Source organism: Euleptes europaea, chromosome 17 (genome assembly GCF_029931775.1).
Source record: "Euleptes europaea isolate rEulEur1 chromosome 17, rEulEur1.hap1, whole genome shotgun sequence".
Taxonomy (NCBI): Eukaryota; Metazoa; Chordata; class Lepidosauria; order Squamata; family Sphaerodactylidae; genus Euleptes; species Euleptes europaea.
Window position 1 is genome coordinate 31,625,541 of NC_079328.1, and position 14,928 is coordinate 31,640,468.

The following is a 14,928-nucleotide window of genomic DNA, read 5'->3' on the forward strand; positions in this document are numbered from 1 at the left end:
TTTTTTAAAGTAAAAATCTTACTCAAGCGATTTAAAAGCACCATTTATAGTTACTGTGTGTTAAATGTCTAACGGATAGAAGACAAATATAAATAAAATTTATGTGCATTTAATACTGGAATGCTTTTTAAAAACGTACCACGAGAAGAAACTAATAGGAATTCAACTTTTGGCCCTTTTGAGAAGAATATTTTATAGAATACATTAATAGAGTCTGTGGAGCAATGACCAGTGTCTTATTTTCTGTAATCCTACTATGAGATTAATCATGCAAAACTGGATCCATAAATTTATAAATTTCATTTCAGTTTACATTTCTAATTTAAAGAAATATATATAGCACCATGTCCCTGATTTATACACTATATTTCCTTTGAAAGACAACAATTTCAAAACTTAAAGCTTGTTCTTCATTATGCTATATAACTTCATGAAATTGTTCTCAGCTGAGGAAATCAAATTATCAAGATCGTACTCAACTTCAAATGTTGGTTTTTCTCCAAAAATCGCAAGAGCAAGAAAGACAGTAAAGTGAGCTGTGAGTCCCCATATTATATATGAGGCATTACGCTCTAAGTCATCATATTCAAAGTAGTGTACTGGAACAAAACCCTTTTCCAACATTTGAACACGTTGGACCTTATACTTTGAAGGACGAATAAAATAGTCCAGTGGCACATAAAACACATCACTGACTTCTTCTGGATTAGGGTGTGCTTGGAATGAGTCTTCGATGAACGCTACGACTGGAGTTACTATACAGTGAGTCTGAAAAACAGAAAGGCATTAGACTCCTCACTATTTGAAACAAACAGCGAAACAAACTTCTCACTTTGAGGATTATGGTCTTATTAAGCCATCGCACAAGCAAACAGTTCATTTTACTAATTTAAAAACAACAACACTGTGGATAAATAAAGATGTCCTCTTGTAAGAAACTATGATATATCATCCCTGTTGTTCTAGTGAAATCTGTGTATGGGTGTGCATGTGTGCACATGATTGTGCACTGCTAGAGAAGAAGAGGTGATAGTGGGTAGGCTGTGTTTTACATTTTACAAATTGTATCAGTGAGAATAATGGAGCCGAACATGAGAGCTCTGGCCAGCTTGACTATATTCAGAGGATGGGCCGGAGGTGATTCACTGATACTGAAGCTATTGTTGTGTTTATGATTGTGTCAACCTAGATATGTGTTGGCTGGAATCTTAGCAAAAACAGATGTGTGCTAGAGAGTGGTTTGTACATCAACCAAGATTTATGCCTCCTCTCCAGAATTGAGTAGGTCTCTGAACGGCAGCATAAAAATTTCCCATGTAAATGAATAAGATTTCTAAGGCTCTTCATTTCCACACATCGCTCCTTATACCCTATTCAAATTGCTGACTTTGGGAGATTTCAATTCAATGCAATTATTTCAGGACTTCAGCTCAGATGTTAACTGAAGTTTATGATCATACAGTGACACTGTGCACTAGGGTTGCCAGCTCTAGATTGGGAAATTGCTGCAGATTTTGGGGTGAAGCCTGGGTAATGTGGGGTATGATCCTCAGCATAGCTTTTATTGGGGGGAGGGGGATAAAAAGGAACCGTTTCTTTCCTTCATCTTGCATAAGTGGCAAAGATGGCAACATCCAACCCCATGTTCAGTATTTCTTGGAAGAGAATGGAATGAAAGCTGCTGTTCAAGTTCAGGACAACAAACTACCTTGCAAGCAGCAACTGAAGTTCCAACCAGGAATTTTTTAACAAGACAGTCAAGAATGAATGTTCCTAAACTCTGTAGTTGTCCATGTTCATGATTGTGTTAACTTAGAAGTGGTACCTAGCTAACAAAGGGCTTTGAAACCTGTTTGTTTCATTCTTTCACATTGTGTGTGTGTGTGTGTGTGTGTGGGTGTGTGTGTGTGGAAAGTGCTGTCAAGTCCCAGCAAGGAGCTTTCAAGGCAAGTGAGAAGCAGAAGTGGTTTGTCCTTGCATTCCTCTGCAGAGGGTTCCTTGGAGGTCTCCCTTCCAAGTACTGACCCTGCTTAGCTTCCGAGATCTGACAAGATCAGGCTATACCGTGCCACCTTCCCTCCCTTCTCTCACATTAAAAATTATCTTTATGTTTAATGTAAAACTTAAGGCTGTTACTGAAGATTAAGAAGAACTACTCGGCTTCAGATTTGAATTCTATTTGGAATTTACACTATTATAATTTTATCACGAGTGCTACAGTTAATGGAATCCTTTGACACTGAAAGGCTACAGCTTAGATGCTAACAGTTCATTAAACATTAAAAAATAACACTTTGGTATTCAGTTAATCTGGCAGAGTTCAACGAACATAACCCCGTCCTCTGAGAGCTGAATGTCTTCACAATGAGGTACTGAGCCTTATGTTTTTACAATTTACTGTTTGTTTACAAGAATGATTTGGACAAATGATCCTTACTCTGTCCATGATCCTTACTCTGTCTATTGCAGGCATGAGCTTACAGATGACTTGAGCCTGTTCTGGGCAAAGCCCCACTTCTTCTTCAGCTTCCCGGAGAGCTGTGGCTATTTCATCTATATCTGCTGGTTCTCTCCTGCCTCCTGGAAAACACACTTCTCCTGGCGATCTTGTCAACTGGGAATGAAAAGAACAGTTACTGTTAACTAACACTGGGTTGGAATCGCAGTAAGTTTCCCAGTGGCCTATCTGAACTTTTCTGTCTCTCTCCTCCCACTGGAGCACACGATCTGCACAAAATGCTACTTCTGGGAGATAGGGGACCTGGAGAAATGACATGAGAGGGGGATGGTAGCAGGAAGTGAGAATTGGTGGAAAATGGCAATTTTCTCTGAATTCCACCCATTGTTTTTCACTAAAATAAGCCTTACTTAGATCATTGTGAACAGGTCACTTACCATCGGTGCCTGTTTTTTTTCCCCTTAACCCTTTTCCAACTAAACAAGTTGAAGCCTGTTTAATAAATCTTGATTTCCCACATGGATATTAACTTCACTGTCCCGTCCCCCCCAAAATTATGCTCACCATAGAGTTTTTTTTTAAAAAAACTAGAATTATACTGGTTGGACAGCTGGTATTGGCATGTTAGAAAAACAAAGATACTTATGCCACACTTCATTCTCTTAATTTTTTTTTAAATATACAGAGTTAAACATAATACATTTTTAATATACAGGAATCAATGTTGAGGGCAGCAGCAGTTTCCATCGTAGCTGGCCTCCCTTCCACTTTCCCTTACTTCATCTGGGTTGATTTAATTGGGGACCCTGACTATTCCCCCCGTGGACCTATGTGCTGATGAATGGGTGCCAATTGTCTTTTAGAGCTAGAGAATAATGGTTTTAATTGTAAATTATTTTTGTATGATATGTAGTAACAGCTTATTGAATACAATGTTTTAATTGACCCCGGCCTTGGCTGGGATAGAGAGCGGGATAAATTTTTTAAAATAAATTAAAATAAATAAATTTAGTAAAAAGAATAGAAATAGACACCAAAATTACATCATTGTGTTTACATACTTATTCATACATCAAAACATCTTTGCCAATCTATTCAGAAACCTGGAGGTTGGCAACACTAATGAACAAGGAATTATGCATGTAGGAAACAAATTCTTTCTCCTCCTGTCTTTAATGCCCTCTCTGCCAACACCCTTGTGTGGAATGGAATGAATGGAAGTGTCACAAGCAAATAAATGAGCCAGGTTTCTTGCTCCAGTCTAGCTATTGAGAAGCCCCTGGGCACAGCAATTTCAGGTTTTAGACAGGAGTGCAAATATGTGCACACAAGCTCATGTTTCCAGGAAAAATGAGAAGAAAAACATTTTGTGGTAAACATTGCTTTTACCATCAGGTTCATATAATTCCCCTAATGAAAAGCATTTACCTCTTAGATGAGTGATTGTGACAGTCACGTCACTTTGAATAACTGCTTGGATACAAATAAAGAGCAAATACTATTAATTTGTTTTCAGATAATTCATTAGAAATACTATTGAAGCTGAAATGCAGAAAGGTATAACTAAGTATCATTTTGGACAAATTTACCGTAATTAACCAAGGTTAATAACTGCAGCCAAGGTCAGCTAGATATTGTTGTTTCAAAATAACCACACAGTTGCCTAAGGAGGGCGGGGTTTGGGGAGGGGAGGGACTTCAATGCCATAGAGTCCAATTGCCAAAGCAGCCATCTTCTCCAGGTGAACTAATCTCTATCTGCTGGAGATCAGTTGTAATAGCAGGAGATCTCCAGCTAGTACCTGGAGGTTGACAACCTTAGTTGAAGAGCACCTTTGGATCCAGCCTCGTAGTCTGAAACCTACCCAATTTTTCCTTATTAGGAGAATGATAGATGAATTAGCTTTAATTATCCAGGGGTATACCAATATGGAATACAGTTTCACATAATGAATATTTTCTTGTACAACACTACAAATTACCTAGGCTTTCCTTCATCTTGTTTTCATCTCTTACACATTTCTACCAGCTACATTTTTTGATGAAAAACCTTAGAAGCCATTAAGCTAATTTTGGCCTTTGAATTTACATACCTTCATTGATCTGACAGTGAAAAGCACACACAGCTTCCCACCTCTAACCATCAGCGGCACAAGAACAGAAGCTTTTGCTAATGGTAAGTGGGAAAATTTGTCTCCAACATCAAATTTCCTTAACTGTAGCATAGCCTTATCTTTCACACTCATTCTAGAACAAAAAAGAGAACATTTCATAAAACACAGAATTTTCACTCAAGGCTTATGGTCAATTTGCATGAAACTAACATGAAATTTTATGCTTACAAACAAATCTGTTCATTTTCTCACAGATAAAGAGAGATAAATATTGTATACACATATGTCTGCACAGGCCTACAACCTTCTCCTGAAGGCAAGTAAAAATATAATACTTGAACTTCATCACAAGCCTTGACGGTAATGTAATAACAAGATTTGTTAGGCCTATATGCACGTAGTAACTGATCTTGTACAAAAAGCACTTACGAACAAAAGTCAAAACAGGATGGCTGTAAGCAGTATGGTGTATTTGTTTCTTATACCTTATAGCAATTCCTAAATTACACATAATAGCACAGTTTAATAACAAAGCATTTTCTGTATCCTCACTAAAGGACATATAGATAAGAATTCATAATTTTGCTCTGATTCACTTCAGACATAACATTTCACAAAGGAAAGAAGTGACAATTCTGTAACACTTCTACTTGCATCCCTCGCATCACTATTAAAGCCTCCATTACTCACTGATGAAAGGTTTGCTCTACCTTCTTGAAATCACTTACCGTTGGAGCCTGATCTTCACTACTTTAAAAACAAAGAGGCAATAATATCTTTTCAAAATTATGTTACAATGTGTTACCAGTGGGTTCTATGACAGACTCTCCTATGTACACGGCATCTTAGTATCCATATGCATGCACTTACATTTACAAATTTAACTTCATCAGACTTGAGAAAAGGGGCCAAAACCACTAGCAACATTGGAACAAGGTATCCATAAAGGGGGGAAATTAGATACAGAAATTTACCAGGAATAAGTGTCAGAAAAATCAGGATGGTCACTCATAAACAGGCATAGTCAGAGGATATGAGAATAACTAAATTCAATCCAGTGCTGAAAGGAATGCCAATGAAAGATTCTAATATCAACAGCTGGAATGTCAATTCTATAGGATTTGTTTATGGACAAACTAGCTACTTATGTGTAATAATTCCTTACAGTGTCAATGTAACATTTGCTTGAATAATCACAGTGTATACAAATATGCCCTGACATGCATAGCCCCAGACTAGCCTAATCTCATCAGATCTCAGATGCTAAACAGGGTTGGCCCTGTTTAGTATAGATGGACACCCTCCAAGGAATACCAGGGTCATGACACAGAGGAGGGCAATGGCAAACCACCTCTGAACGTCCCTTGCTTTGAAAACCCCAGCAGGGGTCACCATAAGCACACATACAAATTTACCCTAAGCAAAAAATATAAATACATAAATAATCAGCCAGGAGAGTTTAATGAAATGAACACTGGCAATACAAGGGAATAATTTTCTTAATCAAAACTTAACAAACACACTCCTCAACCTAAACACCTTTTTCTGGGGTTTATTAGGGAATCCTGGGCCAATCCGTTTCTGACAGAAGCCTAAACTGTAATTGTAATAGCAGTTAAGTAAGTATAAATAAATAAATAAATAACTACAGGGGACGGAGACAGCAGTGTCAGCTTACTGCAGCTAACACAAAAGGGAGTCTTTCAGCATTTTAAACAGATTGAGTGTAGCATATGTTTTTGTTAGGCAGTTGTTGAAAGTGCAATCAAGTTGCAGCCAACTTTTGGCGACCCTGTAGGATTTTCAAAGCAAGAGACGTTCAGAGGTGGTTTGCCGTTGCCTGCCTCTGTGTCATGCCCCTGGACTTCCTTGGTGGTCTTCCCATCCAAATACTAACCAGGGTTGATCCTGCTTAGCTTCTGACATCTTATGTTATCAGACTAGCCTGAGCCATCCAGGTCGGACAGTTTTTGTTAGAGCCTACATCAAACACATGAAATCACACCTCAGGTAACTTAGACATAAGTATACACACATATACATAGATACTGAAGGGCAAATGCATTGTGTGGTCTTTGAACTCCACTGTAGGTACAGTTTATCACAATCCTTTTAATAATAATAAAGTGCCATCAAATCACAACTGACTTATGGAGACCCCTCATTAGGTGTTTAAGGCAAGAGATGAGCAGAAGTGGTTTGCCATTGCTTTCCTCTGCACAGCAACTCTGGTCTTCCTTGGTGGTCTTCCATTCAAGTACTAACTATGGCTGACCGTCCTCAGCTTCTAAGCTCTGACAAACTAAGGGCTATTCAGGCTGCTGACATTCCTATGCAAAGTTCAAAAGTATACAAGATAAGCACAGAGACCATTTTCATTAGCTGGAGTTGAAGGTAAGCAAATCTCTCCAGTTACTCTAAGCTGGTAATGGGTGAAAATCAATAACTGATTCCCAAGATGAGCATCAACACCTGCTAATCTCTGCACGTTAAATTGCTGTGAAAGACACAGGACTAAAAGATAAAACAAGTTAGCCACCCTTATCAGCTGCCCATCTGCAGCCAAGGAAATAAAAGCAGGTAAATTTACAGGTGTTTGAGATGAAGACAAAGGAAAGATTTTTCAACAGATTTGTACTGTTTACTTTCCTGTTTTAAGTATGGTTACTAGGAAATGGTACCAAACTCAATGGGATTTACTTCTTAAGAGATAACATTTAGAATTCTGGCCTTAAAAGTGCAGTGCAAGTTAAATGATTAAAAAGCACACTCTTTACTCAGAACACTTGTGGAAATACTTTTGCAGATATTGCTTATCATATATTGGAGTATGGTGGGTGGGTTGCCTATTTTATTTCCAACTTTTACAAGTGCATGGCAAGCAGAAAATGAATAGGTGAAACCACAGGGACTGTTTCCCTTGCTAAATGGAGGAGGCAAATTAATTTATTCTGATGTTAGAAATCCAGCATCTGTCAACCAGTTCTTCATCAGTCAGAAGAAAAAATAAATAAATAAATAGCATATGGATTAAATTTATTGATTTATTTTAAGTTGCTGAATTGGCAATAATAACAGCAATTAGAATGTTAGTTGGGTCTTTTTGGAACAGTTGCTATGCATGATAGCTATAGTATTCCTGCGGGTGGTTAGGGTTGCCAACTCTGGCTTGAGAAATTCCTGGAGATTTCAGGGTGCAGCCTAGGGAGGGTGTGGTTTGAGGAAGAAAGTAATCTCACCAGGATATAATGTCATAGATTCCACCCTCTAAAGCAGCCATTTTCTCCCAGGGAACTGATGTTTAATGTCTGGAGATCACTTGTAACTCCAGGAGATCTCCAGGCCTTGCTTGGAGGTCAGCAACCCTATGGGAGGGTTGATGAATTCCCTTGAGATAATCTAATCCATATTCATTAATTGGTCTTTCTCCTGTGGGACTTCCATCTTCTATTGAGTGAGTTGAGAAAGGTGGCCTATAAATATTATAAATAAGTAATTGAATAGTGCCTTGTTGTTAGGGTTGCCAGGTCTTTGCCACTGGTGGGAGGTTTTTGAGGTGGAGCTTGAGGAGGGCGGGGTTTGGGGAGGGACTTCAATGCCATAGAGTCCAATTGCCAAAGCAGCCATTTTCTCCAGGTGAACTGATCTCTATCGGCTGGAGATAAAGCATGAGATCTCCAGCTAGTACCTGGAGGTTAGCAAGCCTACTTGTTGTATGTTTTGTTCTAAATTTCTGCCATGCAATCAGTGTTACAGGAACAGGAGCCCTGCCTGCAAGAAAATTTCCATGAACCATAAAAAAAAATCTTTACATTTTTCAGATGAATAGCCCAATCCAAAACATGTTCACAAACAGGAGTAACCTATTGTACTATTGCCTATGAAGTGAGCACAAGACCATAGCCATGCAACTCAATCCTCAATTAACTTACTCAAAGGTACACTCAACTGATTTCCACAGAACTGGCTTTCTAACAAGCATAGTTTACAGTGCAGTTCTAAAAACGTACTCTTAAGTCCCACTGAGCTCATTAGGGCATACTCCTCAATAAGTGTGGAGATGATCACAGCTGCATAGGTAAAAATGCTTATTCAAACTGTGGCTTTTCCAGGCGTTCATTAGATTTTTTTTAAACCTTACTGATTTTCATGGCCCTGGCTTCTTAAAAAACACGGCATAACAGAGCAACCCTAAACATGTTTGTTTGTTTGTTTGCCGTCAAGTCACATCTGACGTATGGCGACCCTGGTGGGGTTTTCAAGGCAAGAGATGTTCAGAAGTGGTTTGCCATTGTCCACCTCCACATCACACCACTAGTATTTTTGGAGGTCTCCTACCCAAATATTAGCCAGGGCTGACCCTGCTTAGCTTCTGAGATCTGATGAGATCAGTTAAGTATGAACTATCCAGGTCAGATCAAACATGCTCACTCAAAGGTAAACCCTATAGAATTTGATGGGAGGTTGATTAGTAAAATGTAGACACTGAAGTCACATTGAGTTTAATGAGGTTTATTTGCTAATTAACATAATTCTAAAGCATATTCACTTAGATGTTGCTGATTGTGTGTTAAGTGCTGTCAGGTCACTTCCGACTCATGGCGACCCTATGAATCAATGTCCTTCAAATCGTCCTATCATTAACAGCCTTGCTCAGGTCTTGCAAACTGAGGGCTGTGGCTTCCTTTATAGAATCAACCCATCTCACATTGGGTCTTCTTCTTTTCCTGCTGCCTTCAACTTTTCCTAGCATTATTGTCTTTTCTGGTGACTCGTCTTCTCACAATGTGACCAAAGTACAATAGCCCCAGTTTAGTCATTTTAGCTTCTAGGGACAGTTCCGGCTTGATTTGAACTAGAATCCACTTTGTTTTTTGGCAGTCCACGGTATCTGTAACACTCTCTTCCGACACCACATTCACAGGAATCTACTTTCTTCATGTCAGATGTCTTCATTGTCCTACTTTCACACCTATACAAGGTAATCGGGAATACTATGGCATGAATTAATTTGATCTTGGCTGCCAGTGACACATCCTTACACTTAAAAATATTTTCTCGCTGCTTCATTTTAGTTGAAACTATTGTGCCATAAGCCCTGATCGGGATGGTCCAGACTAGCCCGATCTCATCACATCTCAGAAGCCGAGCAAGGTTGGCTCTGGTTAGTAATTGGATGGGAGACCACCAAGGAGTACCAGGGTCTCTTTACAGAGGAAGGCAATGGCAAAACCACCTCTGCCAAGTCATTTGCCTTGAAAACCCTATGGGGACACCATAAGTGACATGGCAGATTTTATGTAGGGATATTTAAAAAAAACACACACACACACACTGAGAAAAAAAAATTGCATTGCAGCACAAGTCTTGGTAGATTGCATAGATTAGATGCCCCTTCTTTAAATGCATCTTTGTTAAGGCGCCACAAAAATCCTCATGCGGCCCCTACCCTTCTGGAGTTATGAAACTAAGGGAGTAAAGTCTAAAGTCTACTCAGAAGCAAGTCTAATTGTGTTCGGTGGGTTTACTCTCCCTGGAAAGTATTTTTAGGGGGTTACCGCACTTTGTATTCCCAGTGATGTATCAAGAGTTTGAAAATGTTATAAAAAAACATCGCTTTAAAAGGGTTTTTGGATGCCACGGCTAAAAAATGGCTGAAAGACGTCTTCACAGCTAAAGGGGCCAAACGAAGTGCGAACGGTATTTTTTTATAACGTTTTCAAACTCTTAATACATCGGTGGGAATACAAGTGCGGTAACCTAGGTATTCCCAGCAATGTATCAAGAGTTTGGAAATGTAGGATATTCTTTGATCTAATCCCTTATTTACATTTTGTATTACTTTTATATTAGATATTGACTCAAAAATGCTGGATAGGATAAGTACAGGTTAAAAATAATATTGGGATTAGCTCCGTTAGCAAAGGTTTACACAATATATGTCTAGATGGAAAAGGGAGAGGGGGAAGTCATTTTATTCTTAAATTAGTGATACTATTTTTATTATTATTATTACTATTTAGTATCGGATATTGTTACATTATATATTAAATGAAGAAAATAAAAAAAAAATATCCCCAAGAGTTTGGAAATGTTATAAAAAACACCGCTTTAAAAGGGTTTTTGGATGCCACGGCTAAAAAATGGCTGGAAGGCGTTTTCACAGCTAAAGGGGCCAAACGAAGTGCGGACAGTATTTTTTATAACGTTTTCAAACTCTTAATACATCGGTGGGAATACAAGTGCGGTAACCTAGGTATTCCCAGCAATGTATCAAGAGTTTGGAAATGTAGGATATTCTTTGATCTAATCCCTTATTTACATTTTGTATTACTTTTATATTAGATATTGACTCAAAAATGCTGGATAGGATAAGTACAGGTTAAAAATAATATTGGGATTAGCTCCGTTAGCAAAGGTTTACACAATATATGTCTAGATGGAAAAGGGAGAGGGGGAAGTCATTTTATTCTTAAATTAGTGATACTATTTTTATTATTATTATTACTATTTAGTATCGGATATTGTTACATTATATATTAAATAAGAAAATAAAAAAAAATATCCCCAAGAGTTTGGAAATGTTATAAAAAACACCGCTTTAAAAGGGTTTTTGGATGCCACGGCTAAAAAATGGCTGGAAGGCGTCTTCACAGCTAAAGGGGCCAAACGAAGTGCGGACAGTATTTTTTATAACGTTTTCAAACTCTTAATACATCGGTGGGAATGCAAAGTGCGGTTAACCCCCTTAGGATTGCAGCCTGAAACGTTCTTTAAAACAAAAACAAAAAACCCTAAATGTCATGGTTACTGACTTCCCAATAAGTGTGCTTTGAGCTGCAACTTCAAAGAAATAATTGTTTTTGGAAAGAGTTGAAAACTGAAGGGCGGCATTTCTAGCAAGCCACATTCAGACGGTCTCTATTTCCTAAGGAGGCCCGAAAACATAAAAAAAAACTCTCCGTATAAAACGAACAACAACAAAAATAAAAGGATACAATTTCCCCTCACGCGCGCTCTTTTTAAAGGCGAGAGACTCCCTCCGCCTGCATTTTCCCGCCTTTTTCTTCCTCCGAGAGGACGGGTAGGGGGACACGTCAATCACCGCTCTGAAGGGGGCGGGACATTCAATGTACGTTACCCGTTTCGCCCGCCCGGAGGGTCCAGCACGGCCGCCATTTTGGAAGGGAAAAAAAAAAGATTCCCCAACCAGCCTATGTAGCAAGCGCCCCACTTTCTCGCCCGCCTTCCCTTTCCGCCGACACCATTGGTCATCTTGTCAGTGATTGGCAGCTCCCTGTCCCCACCCTACGCGCTCGCTTCCAGGAGTGGGGTGGAGTCGGAGTCGACGTTTGTGTTCTCATTGGCTGACGGTGTTGAAAGGCAGGCGCGGAGAGAAGGGCGGGACGAAAAGGAGGAGGAAAAAGCGAGGGGGGGTGATATCTGAGAGTGTTTTTCATTGGCTGAAAGCTGATCGGGGAGTCTCTTTTTGAGCCAATGCTCTGCTGCGGGTTTTGAACCGCCTCCTCTCCTATAAAGTGCAGTGAATTGCGTGGAAGTGTAATCGTGGGCGGTGGTGTTAAGAGCGCAGTTAACTGCACTATTGTGCATTTATATATGAGAGATTTTATTCTAGAAGGAGTAGGCCATTTATGCATGGAAGGTTTTGCCTTGGATTTGCTGCACATTTTCCCCATCCAAATTCTCCAAACTCAACAATAAGCCCCCATGCAGAGTTTGGAGAATTTGGATGGGGAAAATGTGCGTCGACAGTGCAGCAAATCCAAGGCAAAACCTCCCGTGCATAAATGGCCATGGCGTTGTTCATTCAGAGTAACGAAAAATGTTAGCATTAGCAAGTAATTGCTTTCTTGCACAGATGCAAACTTTTTTTTTTTTTGGAGGCTGCATGATTAAAAAAACGTGAGAACAAAGCTTTTTTTGTGCATGTCATTTACAAAGCAGAATTAAAGCTGCAGCTTTTTGCTGCAACTTTACTTGGGAGTATGCTATATCGATCTCAGTGATACTAAGAAGTAAAACATCAGATTAACTGTCAAGAGAACTATTTCAGAGGTTAATTCACAGTGGGTAGCCGGGTTAGTCTTGTCTGCAGTAGTAGAAAAGAGCAAGAGTCCAGTAGCACCTTAAAGACTAACAAAAATATTTTCTGGCAGGGTATGAGCTTTCGTGAGCCACAGCTCACTTCTTCAGATACCCTGAAAGCTCATACCCTGCCAGAAAATATTTTTGTTAGTCTTTAAGGTGCTACTGGACTCTTGCTCTTTTTCTACTATTTCAGAAGTGTTTATGCAGTTAGGGATGGTGTGTGGTAGTAATGGATGCTTTATTTTCACTACCAGCTGCTAGGGTTGTTCATGAGAGGTAGGCTCTGGTCAGACCAAAGAATCATATTCACTCTGGAAAGCTTATAGGCTGAAAACCTTGTTGGCTCCTAAGGTGCAGCTGGACTGGAATCCAATTGTTCTAATGCAGACTAGCATGGCTGCCCCCTGAAACTATGCATAGGGTTCATAATTAACATGCAGTATTTACTGACTAAAATGGTGTGTGGCAAGATGCTGCAGAAAGCAAGGCTTTCTGGTCTCGGGGGGCTATCAGGATGCGGTACTTGCAATACTGTGAGGAGCTTCAAAATGTGTGGCACGCGTGAAAGAAAAGATGATTGAAGAATCATGGAAGAAATGGGAATGGTACTTTGATTATGTTAAATGGAAAGGCTAGATCACAATATTTTATAAGCATATTTAACATATATAGACAATGCATATAGATAACATATATAGTGAAGTGTTAAAAACTGTTATAGTATATGAACAAGTTAAGCAACCTATAAGATGTGTGAGATGTAAAGTTAAATTAACTCCCCGAACGCGTAAAACCTGTGTGAATGTAAGTGTATGTATTTTTATTTTTTGTTTTGTTTTGGAAAATAAAAAATATGTGACACGCTGTAAAGAACGTAGCTCAAATCTTATTTCCCATTGTTTCTTGCATCAATGAGGGCTAGAAGCCTTGTTGTGCACATTTAAATATGGCCTATTCAGTTATATATTTTGTATATATGAATGTTTTAGGCCATCCAGAGATGTAAAAGCCAACATTGTTGGCTACAACCATTCATCTGTTAAAACAATGCAATTTCCTGGTAATGCCTCTGAGTATCCTGGGAGGTTACTATGTTTGTAAGCAGGATGGGGAGTAAAAACAAACATCTGTGCATTTGCAGCTATTTCTTTTTTTAGTGCTGACAAGGGTAAAACAAAAGCTCTTTCTCTGATTTAAGGGCGAGCTTTAGTAATTGATTATGGAAGTTTGTTGAACTCAAAGTTTTGCTCATCCTTATCCTTTACGATTTCTCTGTTTAAATATATTTAACTATTCAGAGCTACTGTAGAATTTGTAAGATTAAATATTTTACCCTCCATGGTTCTACTAGGAAGATTCTTAATAAGATTGCTTTTGCTTGAATCCCTTTTTTGGGAGAATATTAGACCTTATTCTGATATTCTGTCCTTGTGGCCTTAATAAGATTGACACATCATTTCAAGTTTTGCTTGAATCCCTTTTTTGGGGAGAATATTAGGGATTGCTATATTAAGCTGCTTATTATGGATCAGGCACTACCCTATACTTTGGAATATCTGCTTTGTTTGCTTAGATATAAAGATCTGAAGATTATTTTGGCAGTGCCAAAATTTGTTTTAGTTTTATCGCTTGCATCCAAAAAATGAGAAATATGATTTTTCCCCTGCTGCTCAAGATTTGTAAATCAATTACCTTCTAAGGGAATAAAAGGGAAAAGGATAGCTATTTGTCTTCCTTTGTGACTGTTTCTCCATTAGATCCCCCCCCCCTTAATTCAGTAGCGCCCCAGAACTACATAGTAGAGCAGGCTATAGGCTCCACTCCCACCTACCCCATTAACTACAGCGATAACCAAATACCAGATTCTCCGATTTTAAACATGATTCCTGTCACTTATCTCCCTTTGGCTCTTCATACCCCACCCATACCAAGCTCTACCCATAGGAATATGTTTCATTCGGCATGGTGACCACACATGTATTTTCCTCGCCAATAGAGGGATGGCATGGTGAACATGATCAAATGTACTTTGCTTATTCGCTTCTTGCTTAGTTGACTTTCAGAGTGCAGTTAAAGACATGCCTAAATCTCTCCTATGTATTTTAGGAAGTAGAACATTTTAAATACATCTTTCCATTAAAAAAAATCCCAATGAGGTAGAGCAGAGATTAAGATCAATTGGGTTTAATTTTGCCTGGATTGTGTCCTGTATGTCAAGATCCCATGGCTATAGGATTCAATCTCACCC

The 14,928-nt window shown here is 38.9% G+C and overlaps 1 protein-coding gene across 1 annotated transcript; it reads right to left on the bottom strand.

Annotated features, from left to right (window-relative positions):
- Positions 1–373: 373 nt before the first annotated feature.
- Positions 374–4,703, bottom strand: NUDT7 (nudix hydrolase 7). The gene is made up of 3 exons (XM_056862809.1): positions 4,551–4,703; positions 2,456–2,614; positions 374–768 (listed from the first exon to the last, which is right to left on the bottom strand). The coding sequence occupies exons 1-3, from the start codon at positions 4,701–4,703 to the stop codon at positions 397–399; spliced, it is 684 nt and encodes a 227-aa protein (XP_056718787.1). The 3' UTR covers positions 374–396.
- Between the last annotated feature and the right edge of the window lie 10,225 nt (positions 4,704–14,928).

Coding starts and splice junctions, on each gene's coding strand:
- NUDT7 (XM_056862809.1), bottom strand. CDS start 4,703: ATGAGTGTGAAAGATAAGGCTATGCTACAGTTAAGGAAATTTGATGTT. Junction 2,615..4,550: donor TCACTGTCAGATCAATGAAG/GTATGTAAATTC, acceptor TTTCATTCCCAG/TTGACAAGATCGCCAGGAGA. Junction 769..2,455: donor TCATGCCTGCAATAGACAGA/GTAAGGATCATG, acceptor TCTGTTTTTCAG/ACTCACTGTATAGTAACTCC.